Raw genomic sequence first — 18,287 nt, 5'->3', positions numbered from 1 at the left:
TTTCAGATGTGGCCAAGGTAGGAATCTGATCAGCCAAACTGCCACTATGTAATGAAGTCTTTAATTTTTAGGTTTGTTCTTTTTATTTGCTCCATATTGGGGTGTAGGGCACAGATTGATTTGGAGGGGGAGAAGAAATGAAGTTGATTGAAAAAAACTAAAGATATCAATAAAAAGTGTCAAGGGAACACCCCTGCTGCCCTGGGCCCTTCTCCTTCAGACCCCAACACACAAAGAGACACTGCAAAAACTTGGTTTTCCTGGGCTCAAAGGAAAGGAGAGTTGCAATTAATTAACTACTTCTCTTAAAGCAACTTGTACTCCATCTTTCCACACTCCCCTAGGGCAGACCTGTTATAAATGGATTTTATAATTAGTATCCAATAAAGCTTAAACTCTTTACCAAATGTTAAACAGCAACAAGGAAGGCCAGAAAGACCTAAGGGAAGTCAAGTTAATGATCCTGAAGATGTGTTAGTGGTGCCTCTGACCTGAAACTTGTTTGGTCTGAAGCATTTGCTATTTGCCTTCTGGAAGGACCACAGGATGGCAAAAACATGTGACTTCTGGATTAACTCCTCCTTAGTTCTTCCAGGCCCCTGTCAGTATTAAAAATGTTCACATTCAGAAGGAAACTTCCTTCTTCCAAGATAAGGAAATGATATTTTTTTCCCCATTGGTGAAATGGTAGACCAAACTGGGGGCAGTGCTTAGCCACAAAGGACATTCTTTGGTGTGCCTTTGTTAATTCCCCCTCAGCAGTCTCGGGCCTGGTTCCAGGTCTATTCCAAAGAAGGAATAAATATAAATACTAAAAGGCAGCAGTCTGTTTAGTCCCTCAGCCACAGTAAGGCCACCAGGAAAAAGGACCTCAGGAAGAGTATAGCTCCTATTTGTCCTTCTTGCTTTCTTCATCAGGCTGTGTGTGAGGGGCTGCAGACTCAGGTGGCTCCTCAGGAATTGTGTCTCGGGTCTTGGTCTGCTTCTTGGCACGTTGGTACAGCTCATTCAGGCTGAACTCACGGATCACGTTCTCCTACAGAAAGGAGACAGACACACAGATTAGGTGAGAAATAATCACTAAATAACCAATTAGGGAGATCCAGGTTTTTTTCCCCTTCCTATCTCCTCATTCTCCCCTGGGTCAAGTTGGCATCTGAAGGACATTGCTGATAAAGAGACTGGATTAACTTTCCTCAATCTTGTTCCGAACCCAAATGGGCAGGAGTTCTACTCAAGCATGGGTAGAGCCTTTGTCTACGCTACCCCATGCTGGGATTTGATTTGGGAGGGAGACAGATCAAAGTCATGTCCCCCAGTCCCTCCTAAGAAAGGGTTTCCCTCTCATTATAATATTCATTCTTCTTATTAACTAATCAGAGTTGATTGCCACCCTTAGGAACACCCACTCTTCCAAGGGCATATAAATCCATCATTGAAAGAGTGCTGCCTCAGTCAAATGGAGGCCTGTGAAGACCTCAGCTTGAAAAGGCCAAGGTCCCCACTGCATCCTGAACCATCTCCAGTTGTCCAGATCCACATCTGGCCTCTGAACCTAGAGGGCTCCAAAGGAAAATGAGGCTGGTGATTTTGCACTGCCCTCCCTCGCTTAAATCCAATTCACTTGCATGTCATGGCATCCCCTCCCTGATGTCATGGTCCTCTTTGAGAACTAAGGACAAACAGCAGCAAGCCCTTAAATGGGTTCTATAAGGGGTCTTCAGCATTTGAGAGTGCTACTGACCCCTTTTATTACCAGGTAGCATAATTAATAAAATGACTGGTTACCCAGAAACTGTCACTTGAACCTTTTATATGTCAACACAGGTGAAGTCTGCTGGATAGGTGTGTATCCCTTGTATTTGAATACTGCTTAAGGAGAACCTAGGAGCCTCAAAAGCTGTTGTAAATGAAAGTTATGGAAAATGAGAGGCCTTAACCTCTTCCACCCTCCAAGTGTTGCAGCTGTTAAAAGGGAGCAGCTCCTTCTTCCAGCACCCCCATCCCTAGGCCTCTTTAGGTACCTCAGAGAAAGTCCAAGAGACGGCTCGACCCTTCTTGTCAATCTGGGGTCTGCGCATCACCTCTTTCCCCCCCTGGAACAGGATCAGGGTGGGAAGCTGCTTGGTGAGAGGGGACGTGCTCACTTTGTACCTAAACGGGAAGTAAAGGATGAGGTAAGCTCATCGCCAAGCATGTTCCTGCTCATTCCTTTGCCTAGAGTACCGCATACATACCTCGTACTGACGTCAGGGTAGCGTCCGACATCCACTTTCCCAAAATTCAGCCCTGCACAGTTGTACCTGGCAGGGAGACATGAACATTAATATACTGAACAAGTCACAAAGGAACAGATTCCAGGGAGGGAAGAGCGGTGACAAATGGAAGGAAGGGCTCTGATTTTTCGTGCTCAACATATTTTAGTATTCAAGAGCTTTGGATGGAGTAGTACATGCCTCAGTCAAGGCTTAAAAACAGTGAGGGGGCAGCTGTTCCCACTGTCCCTCCTGGTGTGCTACTTACTTGAGGGAGAGATCAGCATAGATAGGAGCAAATGACTGGCATTCATTAGACCAATTGGCAAAGAACTCCACGATCCATGTGACCCGCTTGTCCCGTTCCAGCTCTTCCTGCCATATACAAGGTTGAGTCAGATCTGTCAGCTGATGATAACAGGTCCCTGAGGAATCTTGGACCCTAGAATCTAAATCCTCCCCTTTTCTGCCATACAGACACAAACCACAGTACATGTTCCTGATCCAGTGTCACATGCCCAAACACAGATGTTCCTCCTAGCAAAAGGAGAACTACAGACTTCCCTTCTCTTCCCTCTGCCACCACAACATATATTCCTTCCCCAGAACCTCAGGGGGTATAAAGAATGAAAACTCACATCGATTGTCTTGTCATTAAAGTATTTGATGTATTCAGGGCCCATGTAGAGAGGGGGTTTGCAAGTCATCAGGAACACTAAACACAAAAATAGAGCATAAAAACCAACTAGACCTTCCCTGAGGATCTGTGGTCCCTGTCCAACTGTAGGTACATGTGCTCCCCAAAACACTAGTGCATTTTCCTTTATAGTTGAGCTTGAGTCAACTGAAAGTCTCAAAAGAGTTAGGGAAAAGAATAGGGAATGTGGTTTTTGATTGGGACTAGGTGCCAAGTCAAGTCAATGCCCAACCTAAAGCAAATCAGCCCATTTCCCCACAGTTAAAAAAGCCAGGACCCTCACCTATGCAGAGCGTGATGTAGAGCAGGCCCATTCGAATGTCCAGGCGGAAAAAGAGGATCGCATTGGCAACCTTACTGAACATGAAGATGTTACCTATATGTTGCTCCACAGTGACTGAAATGCAGATGTCATAGGTCAGCCTGGAGCTGAATGATCCTATACCACTTTCCATGTCCCTATCTCTGAGGCCACTTTAGCACAGGTTTGGAAAGGTTCTTCCAAGCAGCCTGGCTCCACCCCACCAAACAATGCTTTTCCAATGGAGAAAAGTAAATGGCATGAAAACAACAGCTAAAAGTGATAGAATCAGAGTTAGAGGAGCTCCTTACTCACAATGAAATTACTGAATCTTCCCAACTGGTTCCTGAAGCAGGTACTTCAGCTATTAATATCCCCACTACAAGATGGGGAAACAGGTTCCAAGAGGTGAAGGACCAGTCATTTCCGCACCCCCCCATCCCCCCCCCACCCCCACCCCCCCCACCCCGGCTTTCCAGAAAAGATAAAGAGCAATGGGCCATACTCACTTGATCTCCGGTTCTTCATCATTACAATGGCACTGAGGAACATTAAGATCTCCACCTCCCTCTGTAAGAGAACCACAGTGAGCGCATATGAAAAACCAAGGTGGCAGCAAGCCAAGAGATCCAAACCAAAATTGAGGCACTGACTCAGCATGGGACCCATGGAGAATTATGAAATAATCACAAAGTTGTAGGAAAACTGATACAATGAAATATCGTGACATTTCATTAAATTCATATATATTTAAATCAAAATATTTTTCTCCTGCATATAGAGTGATATATAATGATCCTCTAAAGTTTGAAAAGAAAAGTAGTACCTTTTCCTCTGATGATAATATCTAGGTTACACAATTTCATGCTATAAATCCCCTTGGGCTACTTGCTAGGGGTGTGGGATGGTGAGGGATCATTATATTTACAGACTATGTCTCAAAGCACAGGAAAACTGTGAAACTATCCATGCCTATGAAACCTGTATCAATGCCATCCATCTACTCACCAAACATAACTACTTCTGTATGGAGGACTTAAACCTAGCAAAAAGCCACCAACTTGGAAGCAGCTCTCTGAATGAGGTGAACATCTGTGATCACTAAACTGCCAACAGTCCATTCAGGAAGAATTTGGAAAAAGATACTTTCATACTCAAATACAATCATATTTCATTACGGGTAACCAAATTACTCTAGGCTTAGGAATAAGAATTTTCCAGGACAAGTTTCTTGTCTCTTTTAGGAATATCACTGTCAACAGCAGAGCAGTCATTCAACCTGCTTCAACCCCAAAGAGGTAAGCAAATGAGCCAAAATCAACATGGACTTCAGCACACATCTGAAATCTGAATTTTCTGTCCCAATTCTCTGTCATCAATGAAAGGCAGAGGGAGCGAACACTGGTGAGTCTCATGCTTGAAGCAGAAGCTAGAGAAGGTGTCCATCTGCTCAGTCATTTATTATGTGCCTACCATGTGCCGGATACAAAGAAAGGCAAAAGACAGTCTGCCCTGGAGGAACTCATGGTTTAATGGTGAACTACAAGTGTTCAAAGTAGGAGAACAAGTCTGAGGTCAGACACAGCAGGACAGCAGGAAAGAAGAGACAGGGAAGAAAGAAGGGGGACAGGGAAGACAGTGTAAAATTGTTCACAAATTCAGAATTTGACTGTGGGTAGGGACAGCCTCACCTGTTAGACATTTTATAAAAAGGGAAGACATTTCACCTCTCCACACTGGTCTGTTGAAAGCCTCAGCTTCAAAGGTGGAAATATGGCTTAGAACAACAGAAACAAACATCTAATAGATGTTTGCTTGTGAGCAAAGCATTGTGGTGGATCCTGGAGGGGTGGAGGAGCTCATAAAGTTTAGCTAACCACCTCAAAGTACTTTGTGGGGCATGGGAAGGAAAATCTGGTGAAGGAAAGGAAACTTTGCTCAGGTGAGGAAGCTAAATCCAGGAATGGTGAAATGACTTGTCCGAGTTCACACAGATATTATGTGCCCAAGTACAAAACAGAATACCGCCTGAATTATGGGGGTGGGGAGGATAAGGGACAGGAAGACAGACTTCTAGGAAGGCTTCCTGGGGGAGGTAGCATCAAAGTTGGATTTTAAACAAGTAGGAATTCAAAGAGCAGAGGGGGAGAGGGAGAACACCCCAGTAATGAGAACAGAGTAACACATGCTGCAGGGAGGGTAGGGAGTAAGAGACAAAGCTCTACAGTTTGGTTGAAGCAAAGTGTACCTGGATGGGAAGTCATAGCAAATATAACAGGAGGGGTGGAGAAACAGCAGGGTAATACCATGAATTTGGAACTTGAAAACGCAATAGGCTTTTTATAGGCAAAAGGTCTAATTTCTAAGTTACAGAGAGAACTATTTGAGTAAAAGCCATTCCTCAAACAACAAATGATCAAAGGATCTGAATAGGCCTCTCAGATGAAGGAATCCATGCTATTAATAGCTGCATGAAAAAATGCTCCAAACCACTAATCATTACGGAAATGCAAATTACAACAACTCAGAGGTTCTACCTCACATTTATCAGATTGGCAAAATTAACCAAAAATGGAAAATAACAAATATTGTAGGCCTGTGGGAAAAAAAAAGGCAAAATGCACTCTTGCGGGAGCTATGGACCGGTCCAGTCATTCTGGAAAGCCATTTGGAACTTATGTCCACAAAGCGATTAAACTGTTCATATATACACTTTGACCTAGCAATACCACTACTATGTCTCAATGGAAGGTAAGAAGAAGAGGACCCGTATGTACAAAAATATTTATAAGCAGTTCTCTTTGCCATAGCAAAGAACTGACAACTGAAGAAGCGCCTGTCAGTTGGGGAATGGCTGAACAAATGATGCTACATGAATGTGACAGAATGCTAGTGTGTGGTAAGAATGATGATGATAACAGTTTCAGAGAAACCTAAGAAGACTTGTATGAACTGATGCAGAAAGAAGTGAGCAGAACCAGAACAATTATGTAATAACAGCAACACTGGAAAGGTAAAGAGCTGCGAAAGACTTAGGAATTCTGATCAAAGCAGTGAGCAAACACAATTCCAGAGATCTCCTGATAAACTGCTACCACATCCTGAAAGAGGAATGAAGAATGAGACCAATTTATTTGGTCATGGTCAATGTGGGAATTTCTTTTGCTTGATTATATGTTTATAACAGCGGTTGTTTTTTTTTTTCGTTCTTTCTCATGGAGGTAGGATTTGGGGCAGGGAACTGGAGTTGAGATATTGACTGAAAAACAAAATTTAATTTAAAGAAAGGCAAAAGGGAAGATATTTTCACCTGGCATAACATAACTCAATCTCTGGGCAAACCTATTATACAATGGCATAAAGGACATACTGGAGGAAGGAAAATAGATGCAGAAAAACTTTCTAGGAAGTTATGACAATATTTCAACAGGATGATAAAGAGGCTAGAACAAGGATGATGGCCATGGGAGCAAAAACAAGAGATGGAGAGGAGGAATGTCATATATTTCCTCTGTGAAACTTGAGTTCTGAGGAGTGCAATAATCATCTTTTTCACCTTGGTAGTCTCATGTGAAGGTTGTGAGGAAAGAGCTTTGTAATTACTACAGAAATGGGAGGGAGGGAGGTATTCTAATTTATTATCATCATATCAAAGATACTCTTACTTGAAGACCTTATTAATCTCCTTTAGGATGGGATGAAGTGCTACATATACAACAGACACTTAATGAAACATGATATACTAGAAAGAACCCTGGACTTAAGAAGTCCAAAAATCCAGGTGTGTGTGCCATCTCCACTACTTATTAACTTTCTGACATTTGTCAAGTTGCTTCCCCTCTATATGCTTCAGTTTCCCCAGCTGTAAATTCAGGTATGGGGTCCGCTGTGACTAAGCTTGGAAAGGCAGCATGGGTTAGTGAAAAGACCAATGGATTTGGAGTCAAAAGACTGAACGGTCGATGAAAAGATCAAATAACTTTTACAGACCAGAACGATGAATGACAACAGTTAAATGACCAACACATCATCCTGGGGACTGGAGAGAGCAAGCTACTCACCTCCTGAAAGATGACGCACTAAACGTGAAGGAAGAGATGGTTTTTTTGACAAAGCTAATACGGGAATTAATTTTACTCGGAAGATTTTTTTAATGAGAAGTGGCAGGAGGGAGAGAAAATTGATTTTTGTCCTTTAAAACTTCACGGTGAGCCAATGGAGAAGCTGGTCTTCTGCTCCAGCAAGCGCCCTCCCCTCCCTGGGCTCCAAGGGCGGCGGTGCTGCTCCGTGCAGGCTCTAAAGGGACACGGAAAGGAAGGCTGCCGCCCTGGGAGGCGGCAAGGGCTTGTTTCCTGCCCGACTCTGTAACCCGGCTTCTCGCCGCCCCCTTCACTTCCAGACTGGCTTTACAGCAGAGGCCGCGGGATCCTGGATCTGGGCCGAGGCATCCGGGCCAATTCTCCCTCAGTCCTAACGCGATGGAAGGCGCTGCCCAAGGTCACGGCGGTGGCACCGGGTGGGCCTGGGCTCTGTGGGGCAATTTTTCCCGCACCTCCCGATTCGGTCGGGCCTGGCTCAAGGCTCCTGCCCCCCCGGGGCTCCGGAGGGTCATTCCCACCCTGCCCTTCGGTGACCCTGGGGCCACCTCCTCCGCTCACCCAGTCAAAGTCGCAGGGGTTGCCGTCCTCGCGCTGCGTGGGGAGACCGAGGCAGACCGGCGGCAGCTTCCTCACGAGCAGGAAAGCCACCGACAGGAGCGCCGACAGTAGGTAGTACGGCTTAGCCAGCCATCGCGAGAGCCGCGGCACCGAGTACAGCAGCGCCAGCAGCGGAGCCAACACCGCCATCTTCCTCCCCCTAAAGCAGCAAGCGCCACCACCGCCGCAGCAGCTCAGCCAAAGTACCTGCCGGACGCCGAACCGGTTCCTCGACCTCCTGCCATCCGGGCTTTCCAATTGGGCCGCCCCTCTGTCTCTCCGGAACCTCAGCCTGAAGCTGAATTATGATTGGATGTAGCTGAAAGAACGGCCTTTCTGAAAGGCTGGCCTCTCAGGGCTTCCCTCTTTGATTGGATGCTGAGAACAGGGTGGGCGGAGAGATAGGCGTTTTCTGGTCACTGAGCTACATTTCCTTTACGTCATCTTAGAGCGACGGAAGTTCTTCGGCCAGTGGAGCCAGACGCATCCAATAAATAGAGGCGCTAGGAAGAGGAGGGCGGTGCTGCACTAGAGGGTGGCCCAATGAGAGGCCGCGGCGGTGCTAGACTCCGAGTGGGCGGAGGCAGAAGCGGCAGCAGAAGTGGCAGCAGCGGCGGCGGCGGCGCCGGCAGAGGCAGAGGCAGAGCGGTCGACGCGATGGAGAACTTCACAGCTCTTTTCGGTGCCCAGACTGAGCCGCCGCCGCCGCCACCGGCCGCACTGGGTTTTGGGCCGGGGAAGCCGCCCCCTCCTCCGCCTCCTCCTCCGGGTGGGGGCCCTGGAACTGTCCCGCCGCCCACCGCGGCCTCAGTTCCTCCTGGTGCTGACAAGGCCGCAGCTGGGTGCGGGCCCTTCTACCTGATGCGGGAGCTCCCAGGTGAGTACGGATGCTCTTGGAAACTAGCCAATCAGCTGCTAGGGAGGGCTTGACGGTTGGGGCTGTGGGCCAATGAGCGGAAGCGACAGATAATGGGGCAAAGAGGGCGGGGATATATAGGTATTTCTGTCAATCAGAGAGCCGAAGGGGCGGGACCGAATGAGCGGGCCAGCCAATGAACGGGCTTGTGGAGTCCAGGCTAATAGAGTCTAGAGGACCCGGGTTCTAAACTCCTGAAATTTTTAGCTAGCGGTGCTACCGCGGCCTAGTAACCATGCAGTAAACGCTTGTTGGGTCTTTAAAGTGCCGTATGAATTGTCTGTTGGTGGCTCGTCACTCAACCTTTGTCGGCCTCAGTTTGCTCATCTGTAAACTGGATTTCATAATAGTAGCACCTCATCTTCCAGGGTTGTTGAGGGGGTAAAATGGGTGAGTCTTCGTAAGGTGCTCCATAAAGCAGCCTGTGACATTCGCTATGGAGACCAGGGTGGCTCCTCCTGGTGAGCTACCCAAGTAAGACAAGTTGTGAAGAGACCGGGGCAAGGCAGGATCTAGCGCCTCAAACCACCTCCCAACACCTCCTAACGTCCTGCCCACTGTGGACTGGCGCATGGGCAGGTAGTCTAATTTATGCGGATCGCCGTCTCAGTGCAGACTTGTCTTCTTTGACTAGCCGACAGGGCCCCGCACTTCCAGCAGTGGGGAGAGGGCTTGTGGTGTTTTTCAGGAATGTCGTAGGGAATGACCTGGCTGGAGGTTCCCATGAATAGGAGCATTCATCACAGTGCGGGGCCACTAAACGAAGCCTGCAGACCTACCCTCACTTGGCAAGTTAAAGAGGAGTCCTTTCACAGACCTTGGGAGCATTTGGAACCATCGCAAGATCAGTATAGGGGTGGGGGAGACAGTGACAGCTAAGCTCAATATTGAAGTTATTCATAATCTTGAAGAAAAAGAAGAGTGGATGGCCCTGGGCGGCAGGAGGAGAGAGGAAAACTGGAAGCAGAATGGCAGATTTTAAGGTCATAAGTCTAGGAAGTAAAGGGAGGTTAGATATAAGATCTAAGAGATATATGCAAAGTATCAACAGAACTTTATGATTGTTTGGATGTAGGAGCAAGAGAAAAAGAAGAGTCAAAGATGATGTTTCAAACCTGAGTGACACAGAAGGGTGGTCTTTGGTGCAGTAGAAAGTGTTGAATTCACTACAAAAATCAAAATTTGAAATCCTGACTTTGCCACTGATTACCTTTGGAACCATGGACAAGTCACTTAACCTGTTTGGATTATTAACCTCTCGGTTCTCTGTAAAATGAGGGAGTTGAACTAGATGGTTTTTAAGGTCCCTGCTCACTCTTGCTCTAAAACTACTCTTCTGTGACCATTAACAGAAATTGATAAGTAAGAAGATGGTCGTATAGAATAATATTTCAGGGGAGGGTGGTGAGTTTCGTTTTAGAAACGTTGAGTTTGTCAAGATATAGAAATGATTAACAGATAAATAAAATATCAAAGGCTATTCCCCAGTAGATAAGTGGTAAAAAGAATATGAACAATTTTCAAAAGAATTGTAAACTATTAACAACCATATGAAACTATGCTCCAGGTCACTAAATAAGAGAAATACTAAACAAAACAACCCTGAGGAACCTCATACCCTGCAAATTGGCAAAGATGACAAAAGGTGGGAAGTCAGTGTTAGAGCAGTTGTGGGTAGATATCACTAGTATATTGGAGCTGCAAATTAGTACAACCAAGCCATGCGTATAAAGTGACTAAAGCGTCCATATGCTATAAGAAATTAAGTATAAGATGAACACAGAAGGATGGAAAGATCTACATGAACTAGCGAAGACTGAAGTAAGCAGAACCAAGGAAACAGCGTATGCACACAATCACTACAAGGTAAACAGAATCAAAAGTGAATGGTGCGAAATTATGAAGAACAAGCCTGGCGTGAAAGAAGATATGAGTCCCACCCCATCCACAAATGTACATTGTACATATTTTCAGACCTTTTCAGTTTATTGATCAATTGTGCTGATTTTTTTCCTCTTATTCTTAAATTTTTTTCTTTTATTTAAAAAATGTTATTTATTATCTGGGGGGGAGGAAGAATATTGGGGGAAATTATGGTAACATTAAAAAGGGAAGGAAATGGAATAAGCATTTCTGTAGTGTCTACTATGTGGTAGGTACTGTTCTAAGTGCTTTTTTTTTTAATATCTCATTTGATCTTCACAATAACCCTAAGGTAGATGCTGTTATTATCCTCATATTACAGTTGAGGTTATTGAGGGTCACACAGCTAGTAAGTGTCTGATTCTGACTTTGAACTATTGACTCCAGGCCCAGCCCTCTATCCATTGTACCACCAGCTGTGATCAATCAAAACTTAATTTTTATTTTAAAAGATTAGGAAAAAAAGAAATATTGAACTTGAGTTGACTGGAGAAACCAAGTAGAATTGTCTCACAGCAGGTTGGAGGTATAGAATTGGAGTTTGAGGAAGAAGTGAGGATTGGAGATAGAGGTGTGTCCATCCTCCTCAGAGGCAATATTGGAAGCAAGAGTATAGCCGGATGAGATTGCCAAGGAAAAAGTAAAGAGAAGAGGGCTAAGAACTGAACCCTATGATGTGAATCCCATAATCACATATAGTGGGTAAATAGAGGACCGTAAATAAGACTGACTAGAGAAATAGGAAGGGAACTAGCACTATGGAGTGTTCCAGAGACCAAAAGAGAAGGACATCCAAAGCTTCAAAAAAGTCAAGGAGGAAGAAAGGTAGATTTCGTGCTGTCTCCAAGGCATGTTGGCTCCATACCTAGACAATCATCCTTTTTCAGGTAGCCCTTTGTTGCTTTTGAATTGTTTTTTCAGTCATGTTCTGCTCTGTGGTTTGCTGTTTCCTCCTCCAGCTCATTTATAGATGAGCAGCTGAGGCATGCCCTCAGTGACATGCCCAGGGTCACACAGCTAGTGTGGAAGTGTCTGAGGTCTGATTTGAATTCAAGAAGAGGAGTCTTTCTGATTCCAAGCCCAGTACTTAGGTCACTGATGAGCTTTGAAAAAACCCAAGTCAATATAGAGTATTGACTGCAGACGGTTGCCCTGTGAATTTTAAGAAATGGGGACAACAGGTGTGGATTATGCTGTTGTTTGGCCTTAAAAGGAAGGAGAAAAATACCTAAAGGGATTGGAATAAATGGTGCCTGTAAACTACTTTTAAAATCTCTAATGAAAGGCCTGTATGGTGGATGTGCTCCTTGTTCATCTCTGCCATTCTTGTGTAGGTAATTTGAGACCTTTTCATGGTATAATTTTATCAGGCTTCTAACAAGTTACCCTCTTTGGAGGCAGAGCTCAGAGACAGCACAGTAGAGAGAGCACTTTGGACACCCCGAACTGGCTGTCCTTTTCTAATCTCAACATGTCCAAAATGAAATTCGTGACTTTTCCTCTGTCCAATTTCTACCCAGTCACCCTGGCTCACAACTGAGGTGTCATCCCAGACTCCTCCTCTCTCTCCCTCTATCCAGTCAGTTGCCAGGCCTGTCAGAGTTACCTTCATAGCACCTCTCCTGCCACCATCCTGATGCAGGCCTTTATCATTTCAGCCTTGGCCTACTGCAGTAGCTGCTGATGGGTGTGCCTGCCACACTACAGATCATATTCCACTAACCTGTCAAAAAGTGAGCACAGGTCTAATTATGTCACCCCCACTCTATAATCTGCAGTATCTCTCTGTTACCTCCGGGATCAAATATCAAAACCTCTGTTTTGATTTTAAAGTCCTTCATAACTTGCATAACTTTCCGCCCCCACTTTTCCAGGTGTTGTGACTTACTTAAGGAGGTCAGGTATTGCATTAATAACAGCAAAGGTTAGAATATCATAATGCTGTGATCTTTTCACAGTGCAAAAGCATCTGACAGTGAGTGACAAAAGGCAGATGGCAAAATATAAATAAGGCATTACCCCAAAAAATTAATTGAGAATTAACTGGTGAAGGTGTCTGTGTTTCTTGGTCAGTGAGTAAGAAGCTGAAAGTTCCTCAGGAAATAAACCAAGAATAGAGAACATTTATATTCAGCCCTTGAGTTCATATCCCATTTCTAAGTGCAGCCACTGTTCAGAAAACCTTCTTTGTCTTAGTGGGTTGCCCTGCTTAAGTACATTCCAAATAGAACCTTATTCTAAAGGTTTCTTATTTAGAAAATGAACAGCTGCACAGGGGTGTAGACATTTCAGTGTTGCTAACATTGAAGGCCACAACCCAAGGGATGCTGTGTGCAAACCCCAGCTTCCTGGAGACTCTCAGCCTTCCTGTCTTTTTCCCATTCTGCATCTGTCTATCTCTCTAGCGCTTTCCCATGTATCTCTTCTCTTCCCTATTTCTTCTCTTGTGTCTTTCCATCTACCCACCTCTGCATGTCCCCTCCTTTCTTCCTGCCCCCATTGGAATCAGGCCATAGCATGGAACTAGTTTGAAGTACTATCAATATAAAGGCGCTTTTATGGTTTTTTAAAATGTCTGCCATATTTAAGAATTGTATCATTTGAGAGTTAGGACAGAAGAGTTTGCCTAGTCCAGGGACAGGTTCCCCACCCCTAAACTAGTCTAACCCTTATTTATTGAAGAAACTGAGGCAAAGAGGGGCAAGTGACTTCATGTTAGTTCACCTAGCTACTAGTTAGTGATGGAGCCAGCACCCATTCTAATCTCATTCTAACAATTTACATTCTTGTTCTCTGTGCGAGTTCAATATTTTCTGTTTTTCTTAAGGAAGAAAAGCAGCGAAGTAGCTCCCTATGCTCCTTCTTACTGCCTGGCAGCAGCAGGCCCTGAGTCCTATTCCCTTCCCCCTTCTCTGCAGGCAGCACAGAGCTGACGGGCAGCACCAATCTGATCACACACTACAACCTGGAACATGCCTACAATAAATTTTGTGGGAAGAAAGTGAAGGAGAAGCTGAGCAATTTCCTGCCGGACCTGCCAGGGATGATCGACCTGCCTGGCTCCCATGACAACAGCGGTCTCCGCTCTCTCATCGAGAAACCTCCCATCCTCGGGGGCTCTTTCAACCCTATCACTGGCACCATGCTGGCAGGCTTCCGCCTGCACGCCGGCCCGGTGAGTCCTGCCTCCCAGGGCTGAGGGGAGGAGGGTGGGCATGGAGGGCACAGCCTCAGCTTCTACTCATGGCACTTCTGGGCCCTTCTTCCAGCTGCCAGAGCAGTGTCGCCTGATGCACATCCAGCCCCCCAAGAAGAAGAATAAGCACAAGCACAAACAGAGTCGTACCCAGGACCCTGTGCCCCCAGGTAAGAAGCTGCTCCTACAGGTCAGAAAGCTTCCTTGGCTTCTGCATCTGCTTCTGGCTGCCCTCAAGCAGTCTGAAAACAGGACGCACTCACGTTCCTTCCTCGAGCACTGTCCTCGCAGAATCCCTGGAAGGTAGCTAGTGCCAGGACCAAAACCCCCATTTTGTAGCTGAGGAAACTGAAGCCCAGACAAGGGAAGTGACTTGCCCAAGGCCACACAACTAGGAAGTCTCTGAGCTGGGATTTGACCCCAGGTCTCCAGATTCCAAGAATCTTCCAGATTCACTGTAGTGCGCTGGCTGTTCTCTTAACACAAAAGCTCCTGCTGAGCCCAGGAAGAACCAGTACCCTGGGGGGGGACTTGACACCGAGTCCCTGCTAGAGCCTGAGGCCCCCTTTCAAGCCGCTTGGAAAATAACAGTTGTCCTTGACTCAGTTTTCATGTTGGCTTTTGAGTTCACAAGCAGTAGGAACTCTACAGGTGATACTGTCTCCTATAGAAACTCCATCTGATTCGGATCACAAGAAAAAGAAAAAGAAAAAGGAAGAAGACCCTGAGCGGAAAAGGAAGAAGAAAGAAAAGAAGAAGAAGAAGGTAGGATAGTGGTCTCTTCCTGTACCCACTGAGGGCCTGTGTATCTCATTTGTATCTTAAGGCGAATCCAAGCCCTTTCCCTCGGGTGCTGGACCTGCACACGGAACCCCATGGGGTCGTAGGCCACTCACATTGTGTAGGGCTTTAAGGGTTACCAAACGCCTGGCACCCAAGTGTTACAAGTATTATTGATTACACCCACTTTACAGTTGAGGAAACTCCCTACAGCGACTGTTGCAGACCTCGTCTCTCAAGTCTCCTACACATCCTCCTTCCCCACTCACTCTCAGCAGGGGACTTTGTGTCCTCCTTTACTGAGAACGCAAAGGCAGTTTTTCCTGAACTCCCTCTTTGCTACCTCAGAGCCCTGCTGCAGTACGCCTCCTTCTCTTCCTTTGCTTTCATCACTGCCAGAGATGGTCCTTCTCTTTGCCAAGGCTGCCCCTCTCCTTGTGCCCCAAACCCCATTTCAGATCTCTCTGGAGAGCTTCATTCCTTCATTTACCTCCTATCTCTCTTCCTCATCTTCAGTCTTACCTACTGGCTCTTCCTTTGTTGCCCAGAAATAGGTCCAGATCTCCCTCAGTCTCAGAAAACCTTCACTTGATTGGCTCAACCTGTATCTATCTTCCCTTTCACAGCCACACTCCTAGAAAAGGCTGTCTTCATGTGTTGCTTCCCCTTCCTCTCCTCCTACTCACTTCCCAATCCTCTGCAGTCTGCCTTCTGATCCCACCACTCAATTACAGCCACTCTCTTCTAGGATACCAGTTATCTCTCTGATGGCCTTTACCAAGTCCATATCCTTGACCACTCAGCAGCTTTCAACACTCAACCATTCCCCCTTTCTTGATATTCTCTCCCACATGGGTCTCCCTTCTATTGCTGTTTCCTGGTTCTCCTACCTGCTTAGCTAGTTCTTCTCAGCCTATTTTGCTGAACCATATACACCCCACTCTCCACTTCAAAGAACACTCCTCTCTTTCCACCTTCTTTCTCAGTGATCTCAGCTGCCACGGGTTCAATGAGCATCCCAAGGGAGACAGCTCCCAAATTTATATATCCAGCCATAATCTGTCTCCTGAGCTGCAGGCCCACCTGAGCAACTGCCTGCCCAACATCTCTACCTGGATGTCCCATCAGCATCTCAAACTCAGCATTTCTCGAAAGGAACTCGTTATCTTCCTCTCTCACACACCCTCTTTCCTGTTGCTGGTACTGCCATCCTTATAGCCACCCGGCCTGTTCTTGGCTCTACTTTCTCTGCCCTCATGTCTTGTCAATTCTGTCTCTACATCTCTCCCATCCATCTTCTCTCTACTCACAGTTATGACCCAAGTCCAGGCCCCCATCGCCTCTTGTCTGAATGACTGGTTTCCTGGCTTTCAGCTTCTTTCCTCTCTTCACCATCTTCTTCAGCTGCCACAGTAGTTTGAATGCACAGGTAGGTCCATGTCACACATCGCATTCCTTGATCAAAAACCTTCAGTGTATTTCCTCTGAGAATAAGACGAACTTCTCAGCTTGGCATTGATGGGTCTTGACAGTCTGGTGGTGGCCTACCTTGGCAAACTTAGTTCCTGGTACTCCCCTTCACACACAGTCTACTTTTCAGCCCACTTGGCCTGCTTACTGTTCTCCAAACTAAGCATTTCATTTCCTGACTCAGTGGTGCCTTTGCAGTCTGGCCATGCCTAGAATCTGCTCCTTCCTACCTCCGACTTTGAGAATCCTTAGCTTCCTTCAAGGCTCAACATAGGTGCCACCTCCTACAGAAAGCTCCTTCTCCTCACAGCTGTCAGTGCTCTCTTTCTTCCAATTGTATGGTATTTATTCCCATTCCCAGTAGAATGGAAGCTCATGGAGGGCAGGGACTGTTTTCTGTGTTTCTATTCCCAGCATCTAGCAGAGTGCCTTGAACACAGTGCCCGTCCCGTGTGCCTGTGAGGGGAAGTAAGGCTCAGAAGTGAAGGGAGGTCCCAGGGCTATACAAGTTAGCAGGTGGCCAAGCTGAGGGAGACAAAAACCAGCTTTCCTGATGGCCAGGCCAGGCCTCACTCGACTCCCCATGCTACCTCTATTTAGCCTTTTGCCTACTTGTCCTTTAAGGTGGGACAGGACAGGTTGTGTACTTCACCACTTGTACAGAGCTCCCTAGAATCGAGATGGTTTCCTACATTTGCTTCTGTTTTTTCCCCAGAACCGACACAGTCCAGAGCACCCCGGTATGGGCAGCTCCCAGGCCAGCAGCAGCAGTAGCCTCCGTTAACAAGACCATTGGATGACACACAGGCCGGGGGAGCTCTTTTCTCCTACACTGAACTTGCCAACAGAAGCAGCCTTGGAGGCTAGAGGACACACTGCCCTTGGAGCATTCCCCTGTGACTGGGGGAGAATGCAGGCCAGGACAGCTCTGGCTGGGGCGAATGAGGTGGATTCACTAGGGGTGGGAAAGGCAGTGCCTATGTAGGGCACAGGCCAATCAAGCTCTCCGGTGGAGCCGCTTTTCCTTTCCCAAGGAGCCTTCTCTCCATGTCTTTTTGTACAGTTTGTCTGCTTTGAGATTTGGATTGGTTTATTAGGGCTTGGTTTCTTTTTTTAAAAATTCATATTGTACCAAACTGGCTGAGTTGTAACACTTGGGTGTTGGGAACCAACCCTTTCCTTGAGGGACAGGGTTGAGGATGCTACCATTATTCTAGAGTTGGTCCTTGCTGTATTTCTGGGAATAGCTAGAGGGATCCATTGAGAATGGGGACCAATATTGGGTCAGTTTTCTGAGGAAAAGGTACAGAAGTGTTGGAACACGGAGAGGGGTGATCAAAACTGACATTGCTAAGCCTAGTACATCCCCACTATCTAATGGAAAACTGAGGGCAAGGGACTGGTCTGGCAATAACAGATAGCATCTTGCTAAGGGCTTGAAGAAAAGGTATTCTTCCTCCCATTTAAATGATGAGCTTAGGCTCCTGAATGATGAGAGTGCATTTCTTTAGCACCCTAAGGTTCAAAATATTCACAGTATCCCAGCCTTTATAAGGAGACAAGCCTGCGAGAGGTTGTCTGTTATCACACAGCTACACAATTCCAGAGGTAGGAATCCTGGAGGACTCAAACAATCTCATTATTTGGGGGGGGGGGGGGGGTTGGGGGAGGGGAATCAGGGTTACCTGACACCAATTCTAGTTCAATCTGAGTTAGCCGCCATAGCCTCTAGCAACTCTAGCCTTGAGTTCGAGTAAAAACCAGTACAACTAGTATGGTTTTAACCAGGATGGTTCCTGGATCTGAGCTTTTGAGGCAAACCTCCAGCAAAGGTAGGTGCTTACCTTCTCTCCTTATCTGTTTCCATCTCTCAAGTTAAACCTGGCAGAGGGTTCACCTTTTCAGTTTTTACTGTCTAGAGCAGTCAGGCTAAGAAAGGAAGTAACTGGTTGCGGCCTCCAGGGCCTGCAGTCTTTTACCAAGCCACAGAGGGCAGCTGTAGTTCTCCTCCAAGGCCAGCAGGTGGCCCTTGGCCCCACTTTACATTGACTG

At 46.3% G+C, this 18,287-nt stretch overlaps 2 protein-coding genes across 4 annotated transcripts; one reads left to right on the top strand and one right to left on the bottom strand.

The window, feature by feature from the left end:
• Positions 1-59: 59 nt before the first annotated feature.
• On the bottom strand, positions 60-8,251 carry TMX2 (thioredoxin related transmembrane protein 2). Of its 3 annotated transcripts, none has more exons than XM_072638689.1 (8): positions 7,912-8,251; positions 3,763-3,823; positions 3,236-3,349; positions 2,894-2,970; positions 2,524-2,630; positions 2,238-2,303; positions 2,025-2,154; positions 60-1,036 (listed from the first exon to the last, which is right to left on the bottom strand). In XM_072638689.1, the coding sequence occupies exons 1-8, from the start codon at positions 8,098-8,100 to the stop codon at positions 890-892; spliced, it is 891 nt and encodes a 296-aa protein (XP_072494790.1). In that variant the 5' UTR covers positions 8,101-8,251; the 3' UTR covers positions 60-889. The 3 variants fall into 3 exon arrangements, with proteins under 3 accessions (XP_072494790.1, XP_072494791.1, XP_072494792.1); XM_072638690.1 differs by lacking the exon at positions 7,912-8,251 and adding an exon at positions 7,315-7,404; XM_072638691.1 differs by lacking the exon at positions 60-1,036 and having other exon boundaries at positions 2,029-2,154; positions 2,249-2,303.
• A 162-nt stretch (positions 8,252-8,413) lies between these two features.
• On the top strand, positions 8,414-17,371 carry MED19 (mediator complex subunit 19). The gene is made up of 5 exons (XM_072638692.1): positions 8,414-8,827; positions 13,708-13,964; positions 14,059-14,155; positions 14,656-14,750; positions 16,951-17,371. Exons 1-5 carry the CDS (start codon positions 8,494-8,496, stop codon positions 17,017-17,019), a joined length of 852 nt encoding a protein of 283 aa, XP_072494793.1. The 5' UTR covers positions 8,414-8,493; the 3' UTR covers positions 17,020-17,371.
• The last annotated feature ends 916 nt before the right edge of the window (positions 17,372-18,287 follow it).

This window comes from Notamacropus eugenii, chromosome 2 (genome assembly GCF_028372415.1).
Source record: "Notamacropus eugenii isolate mMacEug1 chromosome 2, mMacEug1.pri_v2, whole genome shotgun sequence".
Classification (NCBI taxonomy): Eukaryota; Metazoa; Chordata; class Mammalia; order Diprotodontia; family Macropodidae; genus Notamacropus; species Notamacropus eugenii.
Note: the sequence above shows the minus strand (reverse complement) of the source record. Positions and strands in the feature narration are given on the sequence as shown.

Excerpts from the sequence above, each read along its gene's own strand:
- TMX2 (XM_072638689.1), bottom strand. The coding sequence starts at position 8,100 with ATGGCGGTGTTGGCTCCGCTGCTGGCGCTGCTGTACTCGGTGCCGCGG. Across the intron at positions 3,350-3,762 it reads GATGAAGAACCGGAGATCAA|TCACTGTGGAGCAACATATA; the intron begins GTGAGTATGGCC and ends TCTGCATTTCAG. Across the intron at positions 2,155-2,237 it reads TACCCTGACGTCAGTACGAG|GTACAAAGTGAGCACGTCCC; the intron begins GTATGTATGCGG and ends CTTCCCGTTTAG.
- MED19 (XM_072638692.1), top strand. The coding sequence starts at position 8,494 with ATGAGAGGCCGCGGCGGTGCTAGACTCCGAGTGGGCGGAGGCAGAAGC. Across the intron at positions 8,828-13,707 it reads CCTGATGCGGGAGCTCCCAG|GCAGCACAGAGCTGACGGGC; the intron begins GTGAGTACGGAT and ends CCTTCTCTGCAG. Across the intron at positions 14,156-14,655 it reads CCAGGACCCTGTGCCCCCAG|AAACTCCATCTGATTCGGAT; the intron begins GTAAGAAGCTGC and ends TGTCTCCTATAG.